This window comes from Larus michahellis, chromosome 3, assembly GCF_964199755.1.
Source record: "Larus michahellis chromosome 3, bLarMic1.1, whole genome shotgun sequence".
Lineage (NCBI taxonomy): Eukaryota > Metazoa > Chordata > Aves > Charadriiformes > Laridae > Larus > Larus michahellis.
The window spans coordinates 24986654-25005318 of NC_133898.1; the positions used below are offsets into that span (position 1 = coordinate 24986654).

Here is an 18665-nt window from a genome sequence, read left to right on the forward strand (position 1 = left end):
CAAAGAAATGCCTGGGGAACCACAGCTGAACAAAAGCAAGGCCAAAACGAGAAGGCCGCAAACCCAGCCTGTGAAGCTTCGATGACAAGCCGAGGGAGGCAAAACCGCAGCGGCAAACACGGAAAAGACGAGCCATACTTGCAAACGCTCCTCCCGGCTGAGGGCAAGGGATCAGAGGGAAACAGAAAGGGCCACGGTGGCCGCTTTTGGGGAGGAACAGCAAGCCCACCTTCAGCAAGGGGTCTCGGGGGTGGCTTTGTCAGCAGCAAGCAATTCAGGCTCCCCGTCGGGATGCTCACCCCCCTTTTTTTCTGGGCTGCTGCTGTTGCCTGCGGGGCCATGCGCTAAGTCCAACTAGCAAGCTGATCCAGGTTAAAAAATAATCCTTTAAAACAAAAAAGTAAAGAACGAGAAATCTCTTCCCCTCCATTCTTCTGTATGTTAAGAAAGGGCAATTTTGTCTTGGCTATGTTTTGCTTCTGACACATTTGTGCCTTAAGCACACAAAGGCACTAAAGCCTTCAGCTCCAGACAAATTAAAAGGGAAGACGCTCATAAACAGCTTCACACTTTAACTCATCACATAGTTTAAGTACATTACTACGCAGCCAAATTATTTTTTTCGGAAGACAAACACGCAGCTAGCTGATTGCAACTGTGAAACGGTGCTACAACGCACGGAGATCACAAACGCATCAGGCTAGAAACTACCGCTGGGAAGGCACCGGCCAATTCACCTTTGGACAAGGAATCCTACCGGCAGGTTTGCTGGTGACCCTTCTCATCCTGAAGCCGCAGGTGATGGCACATTACAAGAAAACAGGCTTTCAGTAATCTGAAGATTACTGAAATGAATGCAAGTCTAGTTATACATAATAATTAAACAGAGTATAAAATCGGAAGCTCCAGCACACTAAAATATGCCACCAGATCATCATTTAAGCACAGGGAAAGGGGAGAACGCATGTTAAAAAGAGAAAGAAACAAAAAAAATCTGACAAAAATCTCTTTTGAACTGCTGGGGCAAACTGAACAAAACCCAATACTTAACTGGTGCGCAAATTACAACACCTACAAGTTCTGGCAAGATACAGCTATAAGGAAACTTCCATCACAGCAGAAGATCATATTTCAGTTTCCTGCAGGATATATCCCAATCCCAGTGCAGAACCAACTGTGTTTGTATGTGGGAACGGTACAGAGCCAGAAAATACACTACAAAAAAAATGGTCTTGAGAGGAAGAATTGTGACAAGAGAAATTGCTTACCCTCAGCAAAGTAGCTCGACACATTCAAGTCACTGCTATAATTAGCTATGTAAAAACTACATGACAGCGAGACTTGGAATATCTGATAGCAATACAGATATTTTCTGCTTAATAATTTGTTACCGAATGACAGATGTTCCTTGCCTTGTCTTCACACAGACACCCTGAACACCCCAAGCTCTCAGTGGGCTGATATTTGCAGGGAAGGACAGCTTCCTGTACTTGGGCTAACATGAAAAAAAAATAAATTAAAAAAAAAAAAATAACATCAAATGCCAGACCCTCGGGAATCATTGTAGTGCCGGTTGGGTGATCCTGTTCTTGCCAGGGACTCAGGAGTTTGAAGACTGTGTTTGGTAAAACAACCAGACTGATAGTTTGGTTTTAAAAAAAAAAAAAAAAAAAAAAAGGAGGAGGTGTTTTTACTGTTTTAAAGCCTTAGACTGAAATAGTGCCAAAGCAGCTGAAGTTCAGTGCGTTTGGGAATTGTGTTGAACTGCATATTCCTGATTGCTAGCAAGAAAAGCCTGCTTTGCCCACCAGAGATTGACCCAAAAGCAAAAAAATGTAAGTACACAAAGCAATACATAAACTGTGCAAGACCTCTACTTCCCCCTCCTTTCTTTTAAGGAAAGCAAATAAAGCTTCAAATCTAACCCCTGGTTCTCGCTCTTATTGGTTCCCCTTAGCTCTTCACTTCATTTACATCTCATGAATCTGTTATATACGTAAGAATAAATTGATTTTATATACCGCGTACCTCCACACCACAGCAATTTTCATATTTCCTACAACAACCATTGTACTAAATTATCAGAGTGAGTATAGCTTGCTCGTATTGGTAGAAAGAGTAAGAAAATAAGTGGGTTAATTTCCAGCATCACTTAAAACAAACAGGAGGTCCTGAAAGAAAGGGAGAAACACAACACTATAAAAAAACCTGACACCTGGAGAAAAACTTTCCCCTTGACTTTCCCTACTGAAAAATCTCTTTGAGCATCTGTAACTATTGCCATTGAGTGACATGAATTTCTTGTGGCCAAAGTTAACTCAAAGGTGAAGAAAGGCAGGAAAAAAAAAGGAATAAAAAGAGGCTAGCCTTAAAATAGCTGGATATTCAGGATCTTTTCACTGGTTTAGTGGCATCTCTCCTCCCTCCTGACAAAAAAACCAGGAAGAATTCCATCGAGAAGACAATACACTGTGGTATTAATGGGAGGAAGAAAAAAAAACAAAAAACAATTAAACCACAGATAAACCAATGACTTCAGATTCCAGGACTACCTTGGTAGTCTGTCTGCTGGAACAAATCAAGGCAGATTTTACAGCGCTGAAGTGTGAAGAGCAACAGCCGTGTTCAGATATGATGAGCAATTGGTGGGCTGGTGTTGCACTGACTGTTCAAGTGTAGGACGGGGATGCCCAGAGCACTGTGTATAACTCCAGAGACGCAACTATAAAAAATATGAATAAATCTTAGTCCAGTTCATTAGTTCATTGCTTAAAGCCAGGAAAGGCTTTTTATTTTTTTTGGAGGAAGGGATTTGAGTCTGATGGTTTCTGTGTGTGAATTTCTCTCTTCTTGGCAAGTACTTTTTTTTTTTTCTTCCTTTTAAAATCTGAATTAGAACAGCTGTGGTTTACAGCGCAAGCCCAAAATCCAGACATCTGAGGATGTGGCTAGCAGCAACGCACCCTTCGGCCACACATCGACATCACAGCTGGCTGCTGAGCAAGAAGAATACCATAGGTAAAGCCATCTAGTCCTATCGCTGCGACAACCCCCTAATCGCTTTGCTCAGCCTCACAGAGCAAACAAGGTGGATTTGCTCACGGTGACTACCTAAGCACCGCAACCCCCCCCCCCAGCCCAACACCCCCCCCCCCCCCCCCCCCGCCCCGAGCTCTGCTCCTCCAAAAAGGCATTTTTCCTTTCTGTTACTCTAGCTTAGCCTTAAGAAAAAGGAAATTGCAGGCTCTCGCGGCTCCTCAATCCCTGAGTGCAACTCGTGAAAGAAATAAATCTTGCAACTCAATGCTTCTCTACTCGGCAACATTATTTTCCACGGAGTGGTGGGACGAGAGATGCTCCAGCATCACACAGAACTTACAAATGTATTCCAAAGTAATTGGACTGGGTTTCCACACGCCTACTTTAAAGAAAAAGAGCTACAGTGGTTCTTTAAAAGAACCATCTGAACGTGAAACGACCAAGCCAGCAAGAAAAATTAGATTTAGTGTTTATCTAACTAACATAAATCTTATAAATTTTAATAGTGAGGCTGTAACACGCTTGAGGCCCACATGGGAGATGAAAGTAGGGAAAAGGTTTCATGGAAAAGGCAGCAGGGAGAAATCTGCTTTTTTAATTAGGAAACCAGAAGAGATGCAAGGAGGACTGTAACGTTAACATCTGCCACAATCTGCACCGCTACGGCGGAGAATGGGTAATTGTGTCTGTCTCTTAAATGACTGTCAGCAGCGTCCAAGCCACATGACAAACTTCCTAACTTGAACATCCCCCAGCACAGGAACACACGTTCCTGCCGAGAAAAAGGCAAGATCGCTCCAAACACGCAACTTCGTGGTGAAAACGTGAGTCTGAAGACTTCTGCTAAAAGCCTGAGAAGGAAAGTGGTGGCGGCAGCAACCAAGTCCACATCACCTCAGTGAAGCAGGAGAATAGTTTCCCCGCCTTGGAGTTGGGGAACCAAGGTAAAGAAGCATTTAGCCAGGAGTCAGCAAGAGAAGCAACGGGTTGAGTCTAGGTGTCTTGAAATGCAGCCATGCAGCTCAGCCATGCACCTCTAGATCACCTCTACCTGCCAAACTCTGCAAGCCTCATTTTGAACAAAAACTAGGATTTTGTAAAGATTATTACTGATTACATGGAACAGTTACAACTGTAGCATCCATATCAAACTTCGCAAGGTTGAGTTTTGTTGTTTTCTCCCTTACATTCCCATTAACCCAGAAGGGGACTGCAGTCATTTTTAGGTACACAAACCAGAACTGCCACGGGAGCTGTTGCTCCCGCCAGTGGGTGTCTTTTCTTTAGCACTGAAGCAGGCGCAAGGCTGAGGATTTATCTGAAAAACGCATGAGTGGCGTTTCAACTGAACTGGTCATAAGGTTTGTTTCGGAACAAACACCTCTGCTTTTTCAGATGGGTTGCTAAAAGAGACCATTTCAGGCACTCTGCAGACTCTGGAAGACATTGACCTTTCTTTCCTTGGACTCAATTCACATTTTTCGCTTCACGGTCATGTGGGATTATTATCTGTAATTGAAAGTAAAAGTGTAGATTTTGCACAAGAACTCAATTATATGGCAAATTCTGTGGCTGAGGAACTACACAATATATTCAGTCTTATTAAACATTATTTCTGAAACGAATGTTAATTAAAGAAGGCTGACGATGCAGGCTGGATGGATGAAGACACACAGAACAATCTCAGACCGTTGCAATGACAACGTCTCCCCCAGTGGAGACAGAACGGATGGCTAGTCTTACTCAGATTGCATCTCTTGAGAGGACGATTTATAATGTACAAGACAGGAGAAATTTATTTGCTAACATATGGAAAACATTTATGGGCTCTACTGAGGATCTGGAATTAAAGAAACACAACGACATATTGTTAAAACTTCTAAACGGAGATTTCATTTTAGAAATAAGCATTCTTCTCCTCAAGTCAGTGACATTTATTTCTATATTCTTTTGCTTTCTGCCCTGTCAGGTATCAGTTTCAGAACAGCAGGTTGTATTGATTCATCTAGTTGCTGTAGATCTAATCTACAGGAAAATTATTAGATGGCAAAGTCCTGTTTTTAAAGATTCCCCAAGTTATCGTCTCGGCATCACAAGTTACAGTGATGGGAAGAGATAAGGCTACCGACACCAGGGATGCCTCCCAAGCAAATGCTCATGCAGTCAACAGCTGCATAAAATTCACCCCCTTACAAACAGAAAACCCACCTTCTGGTACAACAAAATGATTCTCCATTAAGCCACACAAGACCACAGCCTGAGGCAGAGCTCTGCCTCTGAGGAAAACCTTCTCTTCCCCATGTAAATAACTTGCTGGATGCCCGGAAGGGTTATGTGCTGACAAATAAACGAAACAGATGATGTACGAGTTGCACACCAACAATATGCCCAAATTCATCATCCCACAGAGCAGTATTGAAGCTAACAGGATCAGGGGCAGTATAAGAGCCCCGTGTCAATCAATATCCAACAGCTGTATCAGGGTCGGTGCTCACATGTGATGAGAGTGGTTGTTTTAAAGCTGGTATCGTTATATTGGTGCAAACATCAGTGGTGACATGCAAGATAAAGCTGGGGTGGCCATCTGCAAAGCAGCATAAGAAATGTGAAGTTTCAGACTGCTGTGGTTGAACAGATTGAAACATCTTCAAGGAGGGGCAGGACCTCGGGCCAAATATTTGAGGCAACAGCAATGGCTGGGATTTTCAGAGATGGGTAAATGACTGATTAAATGACTCAATCATGCAGATGCTTTTGAAAATTCTGCCGCACACAGTTAAGTTTATTCATGCATGTGTGGGAGAGGGGGAGGACTGTGAAGATTTTAATAACCACCTTAGGAAATAAAAAAGAACAAATGTACTTTCTCTTTAAAACAGAGCAAAAAAAACCAACCTCAAACCCAAAAAATCCACCGCTGTGGCTGGGGAAAAGAGTTTACAGGGAAGTAGTAAAGAAGTTTTGTGTGCAAGGATGACCAGATGGATTATGATACACAAGTCAAAAAAGAAGTGCAAAGAAAGAATGAAACGGAAGGGTAAAAATAAAACATATCACATCCCTATCAATTTCTTCCAGTCTAAAACCCCTCCACGCTTCAGGCTTATGCAGACTTCATGCTCCACCATCACCTACCAGATAAACAGGAAGTTGAGAGCTTCAAAGAGCTTAAAGACTGCAGGAAAAGGAGAGATCCCATCCCAGGAAAGCAAAGAATAAATATTCAGCGAAACAAAGGTGCTCCTAAAGCCTGATTTTTGGAGTACGACAATACACCTGCCCCGATGTGACAGCTTGACCAACGGCACCACGCGAGCTACCACCATTGGTGTAGTCCCTCTCACTACTCTGTAGGTCACGCAACACGCAGAGAGAGTTGCCAGGCAGGGCACAACCCCGGTGCGGATGTCCCCCTGGATCCCAACAAGGTGCCGACCGCAGCTGAAGCTTCCCTCCTTGCTAATGCTATCAAGTAGCTTGGTTCCTCCTCCTCCTCCGCCATAAATATCTACACGGCAGGGGGTTATCTGTCACCTCCCTGGGGTCAACTAGGGGGGAAAAAATCTCTCGCAGTTTTGTCTCTTCAGTTTTAATGCAGGAGTTTGAGTGATTTTGATACAGCTGGAGCACCCTTCATCCAACTTTCCCAATGTAAAGCAATACCTACTTTAAGGCAACAACTTCTTCCTCCCAGTAAAAGAGCACCCTACAAGTTTAAAAATCAACACTCAGCCACAAAATCAAGAATGCGGAGAAATACAGGAGCACTCCCAGGTCCCTACATGTCAGCCGGTTGGACTCCAGCAAAAATGCCCTTCCCATTTTCCACAGACTACTTTTCACTGCTTTAATGCAGAGTATTTCCACGTCTCACCCAGCAAGAGCTGGGTCACAGTCGCCCAAGGCATGTTTCGATGGTCATCCCCTTTCTGACGAGCACAGAAGAGCGGCATGCGAGTCCAGTGTGACATCCAGCCCCAGCTGGTGAATTTGGAGACAAAACAGCACAAATTGGTAAACTGCTCTGTCTCCAGTGGGTGCCTCCCCCCCAACCTGTCCCATCCCAGCGCCCATAAATCACTGCTGGCAGGTAGTTGGGAAGCAGCTGCTAATGACAGTTTTGCTGCGGAGCACAGGAAGTCACCTTTTAACCCTGCCTGCTGTTGTTTGTCTCCCGGAGCCGTGACAAAAGGACAGATGCGGACAACATGCCAGCCGTCAGCAGGATCTGGTCAAAACACAGCAGGGAGCCTGCCCTGGCCCCATAGCGGTGAAACAGCACCCTCAAAAACACCTTTCGGCTTCAGGTGCTTCCCGGCACATGTTTTCAAACAGCTTGATGCTGGTCCTCAGTGTTCCCTCATTCACCCTAAAGATGCAGGGAAGCATCCCAAAGATAACTTTAGTTGAGCTTCCTGATGCTGCTGCACTGAAGATGTCCCAGCTTCCACCCTCCTGCCGTCCAGTCCCCACCTGCACCACGGGACAAGGAGAGCATTTATAACTAATCCATGTACACGTGTGCGCAGGGGATTGCGATCGGAGCCACGCAAATTAATTTACTAAGACAAAGTATTAGTTGTGAGTGTCTTGTTTTCAGTCCGTGGAATATCTGTGATCAGATTACAATTTGGTCTGACATAATTATTTTTTTTTTCCTTTTAAAGTGTGCATGTGTAGCAGGGACAGCAGGCTGCTTCTGCTTCAGAAAAGCTCTGAAACGCATTTTAGACATTACCACAAATTAAATACAAACAACTCACCCCTATTTAAGTCACCACTGGTTAGGTAGATGGCATGCTACAGTGCCTTCCTCCAGATGAAAAACTTGTTTGAACTTTCTACGTTTCACACACAGGTGAAACACTTGTAAAGTTGGCTTTTGTTAACAATTGCAATTCAAAATCTTATTTCCTTCAGTATGCACCTGAGTAGCAGCCACCTACTTGAGTTTGTGGGAAGCTTCTCAAAGAGAGAGAGAGGTATTAAGAGGCGTGTGCACCACTCAGACCAAGCCACAGGAAATTTGAGAGTTATTATTCACCCTCTTCTAGCTCTGACAACATCTGCTCTGCCACGCTTTTCACGTGATGATGGGAGGCCAACAGAAAGCCAAGGCTTTACCTTCTGTAGAGGATATACTTCCATCAAATAAAACACCCACTGGCCAAACACGATGATGGCTGGAAGCCAACCCCGAGGCATAAAAAGAAAAACCCTTTCCAACCTGACCGTGTAAACTGGAGTATAAAAGACAACAACCTCGGGTGAGATGTACTTACTGTGAAGACATCATCATCGCCAACCTCGGCCTCATTGTGAAGTGTTGACGAGGAAGTTGTAGACCCTAGGAAAAAAAACAGCCAAACAGCAGCTTTTTAAACACATGGCACCCCTGTGCAGCCATTTTTTTTTATTAGGCTGGTAAACATTTGGATTCTCACAACCTTGTATGTTGTAGATGTGTAAAAGAGTGGCTCAAATTAAGGAAGAAAAACCCATTTACTGGTAGCTGGACTGGAAAGGTAAAATCCGAAAGTGTTTCTTGACATGCAACTGCGCGGCTGCCAATGCTAATTAACTACGTTAAAAATAGCAGTTAACACTTCTAATTACAGAAGACTTTCATTTCTGAAGAATGGTAAGGCTATGTACTATATCAGTGCTCAAGACCAGATCCTCAGCTGTCAAGAAACCATATATGAGTTATTCTTCACCTATTCCCTAAACCTGGGGGGAAAATGACTTTTTATTTAAAAAAAATAAATCTCACTTTGACAATGCCTGGGAGGATTACAGAGAAATTGTCCGAGCAGCCAGGGATCAGATTAGGAAAGCTAAAGCCCAGATAGAGTTAAATCTGGCCAGGGGTCTCAAGGGCCTTCTATAGGTATGTCAGTGACAAAAGGAAGACTAGGGAAAATGTAGGGCCACTCCATAAGGAAAGAGAAGACCTGGTTACCTGGGACAAGGAGAAAGCTGAGGTACTCGATGACTTTTTTGTCTCAGTCTTAACTGGTAAGGGCTCTAACCGCACTGTCCAAGTCACAGAAGGCAAAGGCAGGGACTGGGGGAATGAGGTATCACCCACTGTAGGGGAAGACCAGGTTCACGACCATCTGAGGAACCTGAAGGTGTACAACTCCATGGGACCTGATGGGATTCACTCATGGGTCCTGAGGGAACTGGTGGATGAAGCTGCCAAGCCACTATCCATCATATCTGAGAAGTCGTGGCAGTCTGGTGAAGTTCCCACTGACTGGAAAAGGGGAAACGACCCCCATTTTTAAAAAGGGAAAAAAGGAAGACACGGGGAACTACAGGCTGGTCAGTCTCACCTCTGTGCCTGGCAAGATCATGGAGCAGATCCTCCTGGAAACTCTGCTAAGGCACTATGAGGGCGGTGAGACACTGGAACAGGTTGCCCAGGGAAGCTGTGGCTGCCCCATCCCTGGAGGTGTTCAAGGCCAGGCTGGATGGGGCTTTGAGCAGCCTGGTCTGGTGGGAGGTGTCCCTGCCCAGGGCAGGGGGTTGGAACCAGATGATCTTTAAGGTCCCTTCCAACCCAAACCATTCTATGATTCTAATGAAGAGTTAGCTTGGCTTTTTTTTTCCTTCTAATTTCAGAAGTTGTTATATATTGTAAAAGTCTTCTCTGTCATCTGTTGCTTCTCAGAGAACCACCTTGCCCCACATAAGCAAAGTATTTGAAAAGAGCTGAAATGTCTAAGTACCAAGAGCAAAATACTAGGGTGCAGTTCTCATTAACTGCATGGCAAACATCTGGAAAAGTGGGAAATCACATGAAAAAAACCCACGGCCTTTCTCCAACCTCCTCCGTCACCCCACGGGTGTGCCCTCTGGAGCTGCTCGAGGAGCCTGGTCAGCACCCACATCGCAGAAGGGCAGTGAGGGCAGCACACGCCATCACTGGACTTGGCAGTGAAGTTCATGCTGTAGCTAAAAGGAGGTGCCTGGGAGGATTATAGAGAAACTGTCCGAGCAGCCAGGGATCAGGTTAGGAAAGCTAAAGCCCAGATAGAGTTAAACCTGGCCAGGGGTGGCCAGATTTCTCTCTCTCATCCCCGGCCAAGGGTCCCAGATCCCTTTCCCAGCTGGGTTCACCTGAGGCTGCCAAGGTCGGTGGGTGCAGCAAAATGTCCTGTGGGGGGAAAATCCCCAAGTCAAAGGCTTTCTTTTTTTTAATGTAAACCCACTGTTACACTGAATTGGGGCCACACCACATCCCTAACTAAAATACTTGAGCTGTTTGTACCACCTTCATTCTGGAATTTTTTAAAAATCATGTGCCTTATATAATGCTATCCGCACCAGCCTTGGCTGCTCTCGGTTGCATCATCATGAAGATGTACAGAGCTAAGTGTGAAAGCCCACTTAAAACACTAAGTAACATTTGCCACATTAGCTTTAAAAGTAAAAAAATCCAGACTTTCTACAGAGCCGCACAGGATTCCTGTACTTGTGCACAAAACTTCTATACTTCTGATGTTACAGGGAACAAGCTATTGGTTAAATATTAATAACAACGATTCTAATAAAGCAGTGATTTCATGAAGTGGAGTTTCAAATGGACATGGTTTGTCGTGCTTCAAATTACCTGCTAAATTTAATCAACTACATGAACAAAAAATGCACAATAAATGAAAACCTCTGCCTAATGCTCTGTGTGCACAAGCTGGTTATTGTTTTTCATTCAGAAAGCCTTATTTGGAAGTTAAGGAGGAACACATTCATGAGGATCTGTCTGTGCTGTTAAAGGGATAAATATAGATTTGCTGATTTTGAAGTATCTGAGATATAGCAGAACTTCTTTTTTAAATACCTCCACTGGAAAATGGATCAGAAAGAGCAGAACAGGAGTTGCCACGTACCAGGATCTCCAAAGCACTACTCAATACAGACTAGTTAGCATCTCCTTCAAACTTTGCACAATCCCGTGCCACTTACATAAAACATCACTGTTACGACTCAAAATGCTTCCCAGTTTCAGCAAGCAAGAAGAAGAAAGCAGAAGGCCTACCTGTAACTTTTTCATGTTAATGGCAAGTGAAAAAGCAAATTAATAACTAGTTGAGAAGATTCTTCCTCTAATAGACAAGGTATTGATCAAGAAAGAGCTCCAGGGGACTAATTCTCTCCCAGTACCTACCATTTCCATGTTAAAGCAAGGACAGGGCATCCAGAATGTTAAGACATCTTATGTAGCTGATGTACTCCAAAAGAATACGTGTCTGTATGTATTATTTGAGCTAGTATCCTCAAAAAATAACACCATCTAAATATAAAAATATCCTGAACACATCGGGTGAGAATAAAAAAGGCTTTGGACCACTAAGTCCCAACATTAAGTGGCGTGGTTAAAAAAAAAAAAATCAAGCAAAAACCCATGAAGAATTAAATTTCATTAAAATAAAGCACTATTGAATTATAGCTGTATTATAATTGCCTGATTGTAATGAAATGGGAAAAGGAAAAATTTATGACAACTTCAAAGCACAGGCAATTCAAACGCATTTTTTACAGAATTTAAAAAAAAAAAAACCAAAACACAACAAAGTCTTCAAGAACTACCATTCAACTAAGAGGATGCAGACAAAACTAATTACTGCAAAAAAACCAAAAACAAACCAAAGTTTTATTTAACTCCAGGCAGGAATTCATACCATGATTTAACAAAGACTCAGTAAAATGAGATTTGGCTGCATATAAAGAAGAGCCTGGGCTGTCTGAGTTGCCATTGCTAGCGTGAAACCCAAGCCTATCAAAAAATCAGTAATAACAGACTGGATGATAATTAAGGGGGGGAAATCTGGACAGACCAGGCCAGATAGGATTGGAAAATACTTGGACTGAAATCCCTTCTCTCCTTAAGGGATGAGAAAACTCCGGTTCTAAAAGTAAGCTGGGGTTTGCTCAGAGCAGGGTAAAGTGCCTGGCTGCACTCGGACACAAGCACAAGAGATATCCAAGTCTAAGAACTGATTTTAAATCCACTCCTTGTCCCACCTTCAGGCTTCAAACGCCCTTCCCCATTCGTCAACAGGTGGAAGCAGATGCTGCTTCAATGCAGGTACCTTCAATGAGGTCCTCGATGGCTTTCCTCACTCCTCTGTCGAAGGCTCGAGCGTCGGCGGGGCTTTGAAAAGTGAGCCCGAACTTTCTGTTGTCAACTTTCCAGTGGTGGAAGGTGGGGTTCGCCTTCGTGTACACCAGGTCCTTCTTCACAAAGCACTCCAGCACCACCTGGGAGGGCACGAACCCAAAGAGAAGAGCAAAGTCACTTTTCCCACCCCAAGGACACAACCCGCACCATCTCGGCCCGGACCCAAAAGCAAGCCAAGTCATGCCTCGCGCAGGGGAACATCCTTTCCTACCAAACGATGACTAATAAACACCAGACACTGTCATTGTTCTCGTAACCATCGCACATTCATCTTTTGCTTGTGCTTTGAGTAGGTGCCTCCCCCCTACCCCAGGAGCCTATTTCGGACCCCAACCCGAAACAGGGTGGCACAGGTTACAGCAAGCTGAGGCTCAGCTGGAGGGAGAACCTCTTCCCTCAACAATTTCGCTCAACACAAATTTTATTCACGAGCAGATTTAGGAGGTGCTGTAACACTCCCCTCACCCCCAGCCAGGCACTCGTCTCAAGCTTTGCTGTGCCAAAAACCATCTCTAGGGAGATGCTCAGGGAGAACAGGAATGGCTTGTAAGCATTACCTCGTCCCCCAAAACCATAAGCATGGCTCCAAAATAGCGTCAAAAAAAAGGCATCCTAAGCAAAATAGTATTGCAAGACAAACTGTACTGAAACGGCTTTAAAACACCAGCCTTTTTGAAAGCAAGATAATTTCTGCCTGAAATAATGCATATTTTTTTGCCCAAATGCTGAGTTCACAGAGCCTGTGCAGTGAGTGTATTTTTAAGCTAGCCCATCTCTTCATAGGAACGAATTTCAGAAGAATGAAATATATAGAAAGGAGATAATAAACTATAACATCTAAAACGGACCCTGGAAATAGGGAAAAGGCTTTATTAATTTGATTCGTGCGGGGAAAGAAGTGAGCTCCTTTTTAGATGAACAGCTACCAGGAGAAACCCAGCGCGTCAATTCATAAGAGTCAACTTGTCTTCATAGTCTCACTCTGCTTGTTCAAACCTTGAACGGCACGCAGCATGAATAATTCATGGCTGTTTTAAAGGTTTGCACTGCATTACTCAGTGCAATGTGACTGGCTTCATGGGCTCTTTACACTTCAATTCACTTCTCACGTACCTCTGCTAGGTCTTAGAAAAAAACCAAAACCAAAAAACCCAGGCCCTTTTTTAATCAAAGGATGTCTTTGCACATGGATGTCGAAAATTTACCTGCTCCGTCCAGGTGGCGGCACGACAACCTAGATAGCAAAAGATGGTAATTCTAGATGAGGACGGGGTTTTTTTGTCCAATCTGGTACTATTTGCGCATGCCTGTTTTTTACATTTAAAAAAAAACTTGCACAAGAATACAATAGCAATAGATTTGGGATAATTCTCATTATAAGAACAGACAAAAGTTGAATTAGGTTCTATTACCAGTTTGTCTTTCTGCCTTTCACCATGGATTAGAAATCCACTTCTTCCATTGCCCTCCGGGTACGTGACCTTGCAGACGCCAACTCTACTGAGACCGCCTCCTTCTTGTGGCAACCATCCCCCACTGGAGTCATCTCGGGTCATAACCACAGCTTTGACTCGTACAATATAGCTGTCACTGCAATGGTAACAAAACAAAAACAAAACAAAACCTTTTGTGAGCATCACACCATCTTGCCAGGCTGTTTTTCTTGAGGGAGATATTTAGGCAGCACTTGTTCCAGTCCCAACACACAGTTTCTGCCCAGGATGGAAGTCCACCTCCACGATGAATGATCTTAACCACTCAAGCCACCATAGGAAAGACACCCATCAAGTGTCCAACACTTTGGACACTTTCCAAGTACCAACACACAGACCAAACAACCCATAGTCCCAGACTCCTTTTTCCCTCATGCGGTTGGAGACAGGGACCAAGAGAGCCAGGTAGCCACGCAGCACCCCAGTACCACCACCCATAGAGAATGTATTGGGGCATGAGGTTTCCAAAGCGTTGGAAGAACCTGTGGAGCTCAAATAAGCCATGAACAAAGTGTTTTAAGGTGTTTGTGATCAAATTAGTGAAGTGGGCTTTGGAAGATGACACTCAAATAAGTCCACAACTGGGACAGCCTTATGGGAAAAAAAACCCCACAAACGTGGCTCCAACTGGTACCTCAGAAGAAAGGAGATGGGAATCATCTCATCTCAGGTCATCAGGATGACTCCACATCGCTAAAACAGCTCCACAAGCCTTTCAAGGGGCTTTCAAAGGTGGCATGTCATAACCTCACAAGAAGCTATTCTAGAAGCACCTGAGATACATGGGAATAATTCAGGTGCCCATCACAAGGGGTCAAAAGAGCTCCCACAGCAGGAGGCACTGTTTCCCCAGGCCTCCTCCCATACCCTTTCCACAGAGCATCTCCTCCAGCATCTGCTGGGGACAGCACCAGGCAGGGGATCATTTGGGAGCAGAAAGGCTACTACAAGACGTAAGCAAAAGCATGGGACAAGCAAGCTAAAATGGGCTGTCCCCACCCCAGAGCTTCTGGGAAATACCAAAATTAGCTTTTCCATCCTCACACAGCTGCTGAGTCCCGGCTCGGTGTAACTTGTCATGCATTAGACATCAATTAACCCAGTAACTGCTCAGGAGCAGCGCCAATGGCTGTGACACCCTCACAGGGAGGTCACCACAGCATGGTTAGATGTCAACCATGCACAACCACAGCAATGCCGGCTGCAGAGCTGCCGAGACACCCACCAGTGCCTGCAAAGGTGCTGCAGGGCACTCAAAGCTGGGCAAAACCAGGAACATCAACGGTGCTAAGAAAAAGGATGTGCAAAGAAAATTGCCCAGGAATTATCCATCTGCAGGCCACCAGGTGAGCTCACCAGAAGAAAGCTCAACCTGTAGAGAGCTCCAAGAGGAGGCCTTTCACAACTACAGGTATAATCCTTTAGGGAAAGAGAACAGGACCTTTCTATCCAAAAATCACAAGCAGCAGTAGCTGTCCTCATCCTGCACCAGGTAAAACAGGCTCTTGTTTCCTGACATTATTTTTGCATCACTTTAATAATCCGAGTGCTAATATTTGAAGTCTGAGTTCCGCTTTCTCTAATACGATCAGATTTTATTTAATACCTAAGCAAGCAGCCTCACAGATCCTACTTGAAAGAAGTTTTGAGGATAGGTCAAGAGAGGCAGGAAACATCTTCTGGGCAGAGGCGCCTGGGACCAGCTAATCCCTCCTGCACAAAACAAACGCTGCAATTTTCCCTTCACTGGCTTTATTTTACAGAAACACAAACTTTCCCACCGGACCTACAGGATGAAGGCAGTGCAAAGATGCTTAAGGTTCATCCCCTGTTGCTCTGAGGACCTTGCACTGGCTGATAAAAAGCTTTTCAGCGTTCTCAGATACACGTCCTGTACCACAGCTGACACACGCAAGGTGTCCACAGAACCCAGAAACAACATTTTTAAGAATGTTTTTGTTCTTGAGTTCTTAAAGCAGCATCCTGGTACAGGAAACAGAGCAAGTACATCTATGAGCAAATCCAGTTACTTTTTTATTTTCTAATGAAACCCCATTTCTAGGTTTTACCAGCAGCAACTTTAATCTCTTGGCTTCCTGATACTCAGGATTAAGCAGCATGCTTCAGCTAATTTCCTACTGTGCAAAAATTGAGCTGCTTACATCCAAGACAATTTTTGTTTTCTTCTCTATACCTTTCCCATATGGTCTACAAAGATTAGCAATAAGATAAAGATAGCAATATGGATAAAGAAAAAAGAAAGCCAACCACACCTTTCTATATAGTTCTCCTGTTCCCCAAAGATCCTTTCTGGACTTATTTTTAACTCTTCTCACTTCTGGGAAACTCCCAATAAATTTCAAGCTCTCTTCCGAAGTCAGAGCCGCTCAATACAACTTTCCTTCCCATCCTCCTGTGAATGTCATCCACACAAATTGCTGCTTCTCCTTCCACACTTACAAATTGCCCCTGGCAATACAGCTTCCTCCGGGATTTACCATTCACTTTTACGGCAGCAGCCGAAGCCTTCGTCTGTCCCAAAAGTAACATTTTTTTCAGTTACTTTGCTGCAGGAATCGTCCACTTAAAGGAAAATTAAGAAAGCAGCAGCTGCTCAATACTTGGTGATTTCTACCAATTATTTCTATGTTTCCATCACCTCTTGGCGATTTCTCTAGGCTCGTAATTACGTTTGAAAACTAGTGGATGCCTACACATTAAATTTAGGTCCCTCAACTACTATTCCTGCCCATTATAATCACAATCTGGTGGGGCACAGAGCCATACGGTTTTCATCTTCATATCCATAGCGATACCATGACCTACGGCTCTTATAACCTCTGCCACCAAGGCCACCGATTTCACCCACGTGCCCAACAGCTCTGGGACTAGATGTGACGCTTACTAGGGGAAAAGACACTTGCTTCGTTAACTCAAAACTGCTGGTTCTACTTTTGAGTGGCATTTTTTGGAAGTCAGCATCCTCACCCAGGGATGCTTCATGCACCCAGTTCAGGGTCTTGGAGATGGGCGAGAAGATGGAGAGGATTTGGACCAGGGCTTGGCAGTTAGCATCCACCTACATCCAAGATGCTACTGTGATGCACAAGGGTTGGGGACTGCGGGGCAAAGGCATGGGGAAACAAGCTGGAATAGCAGTTTTTTGACCCAAACAGAGCAATCTGGTCATTTGTTTTAATGCAAAGTGGATGGATTGACGGTGGCAAATAATTTGCTGGCTTTTCAATAATATGTGGTGGAGGACGAACTTAAAGGAACCTGAGCACAAAGTGCAAGATGTTAAAATTTTACTCCTTTCCTCATTACTCACTGCATTTGTCTGTCAGCCCCAAATACCCAGGAGAACATGATATAAAGTGCGTTTCTCCCAGCCTGAAGAGCTACCTCCTGAAGTATATCAAGCCAGAAAAGCTAGTTTCCAGCTCCCCTACCACAGGAAGAAGACCTCTGCTCCCCTATTAGGAAAGGACCTTGTCCAGCAGAAGGGTTCACCTTTGGCAAGGTACGCAGAGCTTTGGCTCCGTTAATGTAATCCCTTGGCACACTTTCCTGCACGACCAAAAGTCACCAGTGACGTTGCACTCCCTGGAGAGCCCTGTCCCCACTCCCACCCAGGAGCCACATGCAACCTACGCTGAGGGATTTGGGAAAAAGAAAGAAAAAAGAAGGTGGTTAATGCTTCTTAGGGCTCGACAGCTTGGTTTACTCACTGGACTAGGACTCAGAAGCTGCACGTCGAATTTTCAAGGCTATGCACCACTTCCTTCCAGTTTTCTATGTTAAAATCCTCCCTGCTGTTTCCATACACAAGCCTAGAATAGGCAATGCTTCTTTCCCTCATGCCAGTGTTGATAAATACTTGGGAGGTATTCAAATATTTCAGGTCCATATAAGGACCTTGCTTCCTTAGCGTAAAAGCTGTTTATTTTCTTTGCTATTTAATTTTACGTGACTGCACCGGGGCTCTGGCTGGTTGCAAGCGCTCAAAATCCTCCGGTGAGAAGGAGCGATCTGCAAATCCCATAGGCCTGTCACTGCTCTGGTGTACTGCGGTTTTGGGAGCGAAACAACCACGTTCAAGTCAGCCCCCTGCACGTTTATCATGGTAACTGTGCAATTCAACTGTTCCAGGAGAAACAGGTTAATGAGGTACATGAAAATATTTGGGCCGTTCCCATTAATGAGATACCGACTGCTGCTGAGATTAGATAACATGAGACTTTCATATAGTTAAAAATGAAACAGCTAAAAAAAACCCCGCAGTAGCCTTAGCTCCCCTCATTTTTATTTGCTTCTTAAACTTTAAGACCGCTCTAATTGTCGGGTTTATGGCCTACGTGCTCCGCGTTTCATGCAAACTATCCTTAATTATGCTCTTAAATGGAACACTTTGCTATCTTAACCCTACAAATTTGTCTTCAACAGCCTTAAAAGCTTGGGAAGAAAGTATCTGCAGGGATTACCCAGCTGCGTGGCAGCCGGCCAGCGTGTTCCAGGGCTGCTCCAGGTTGTGAGCCCGCCCCACCCAGAGCGAAAAACCATAATGAATGTGGGGAGTAAAGGTAGCGCAGAAAACCACGTGCTGTTTTTACTGGAAGGAAAAGAGCTTTAAAAATTATAGCTCGTGGGTGTGCATACATATATATATACACACATATATAAAAATTAACAAGAAGAATGCATGTGTGTAATTGCTATTCTGAAGGATATTGAGATTTTTCCTAAACAAGTGACTGAATGATTACCTTTGCGATAACTGAACCACGGTTGCATTACCTATAGCCTCACTTTTACAAAGCTAAAAGTCACCTTTTACAGGTGACATTTAAGGGGGACAGATAAGTGCTTTCCTCCAGCACACATGAACCGCATTGTGAAATGCGGCCAACACCATCCAACGCTCTCCGACAGCAGCCACATGGCTTACA

At 44.3% G+C, this 18665-nt stretch overlaps 1 protein-coding gene across 2 annotated transcripts in view; it reads right to left on the minus strand.

The window, feature by feature from the left end:
* The window catches only part of SPRED2 (sprouty related EVH1 domain containing 2), a 67126-nt gene that overhangs the window by 14332 nt on the left and 34129 nt on the right, over positions 1–18665 (minus strand). For both annotated transcript variants that reach the window (XM_074579273.1, XM_074579274.1), the window contains exons 2-4: positions 13636–13813; positions 12135–12303; positions 8322–8386 (exon numbers count right to left, since the gene is read on the minus strand). In XM_074579273.1, coding sequence (XP_074435374.1) covers positions 8322–8386; positions 12135–12303; positions 13636–13813 — 412 coding nt within the window. The remainder of the gene's footprint in view (positions 1–8321; positions 8387–12134; positions 12304–13635; positions 13814–18665) is intronic.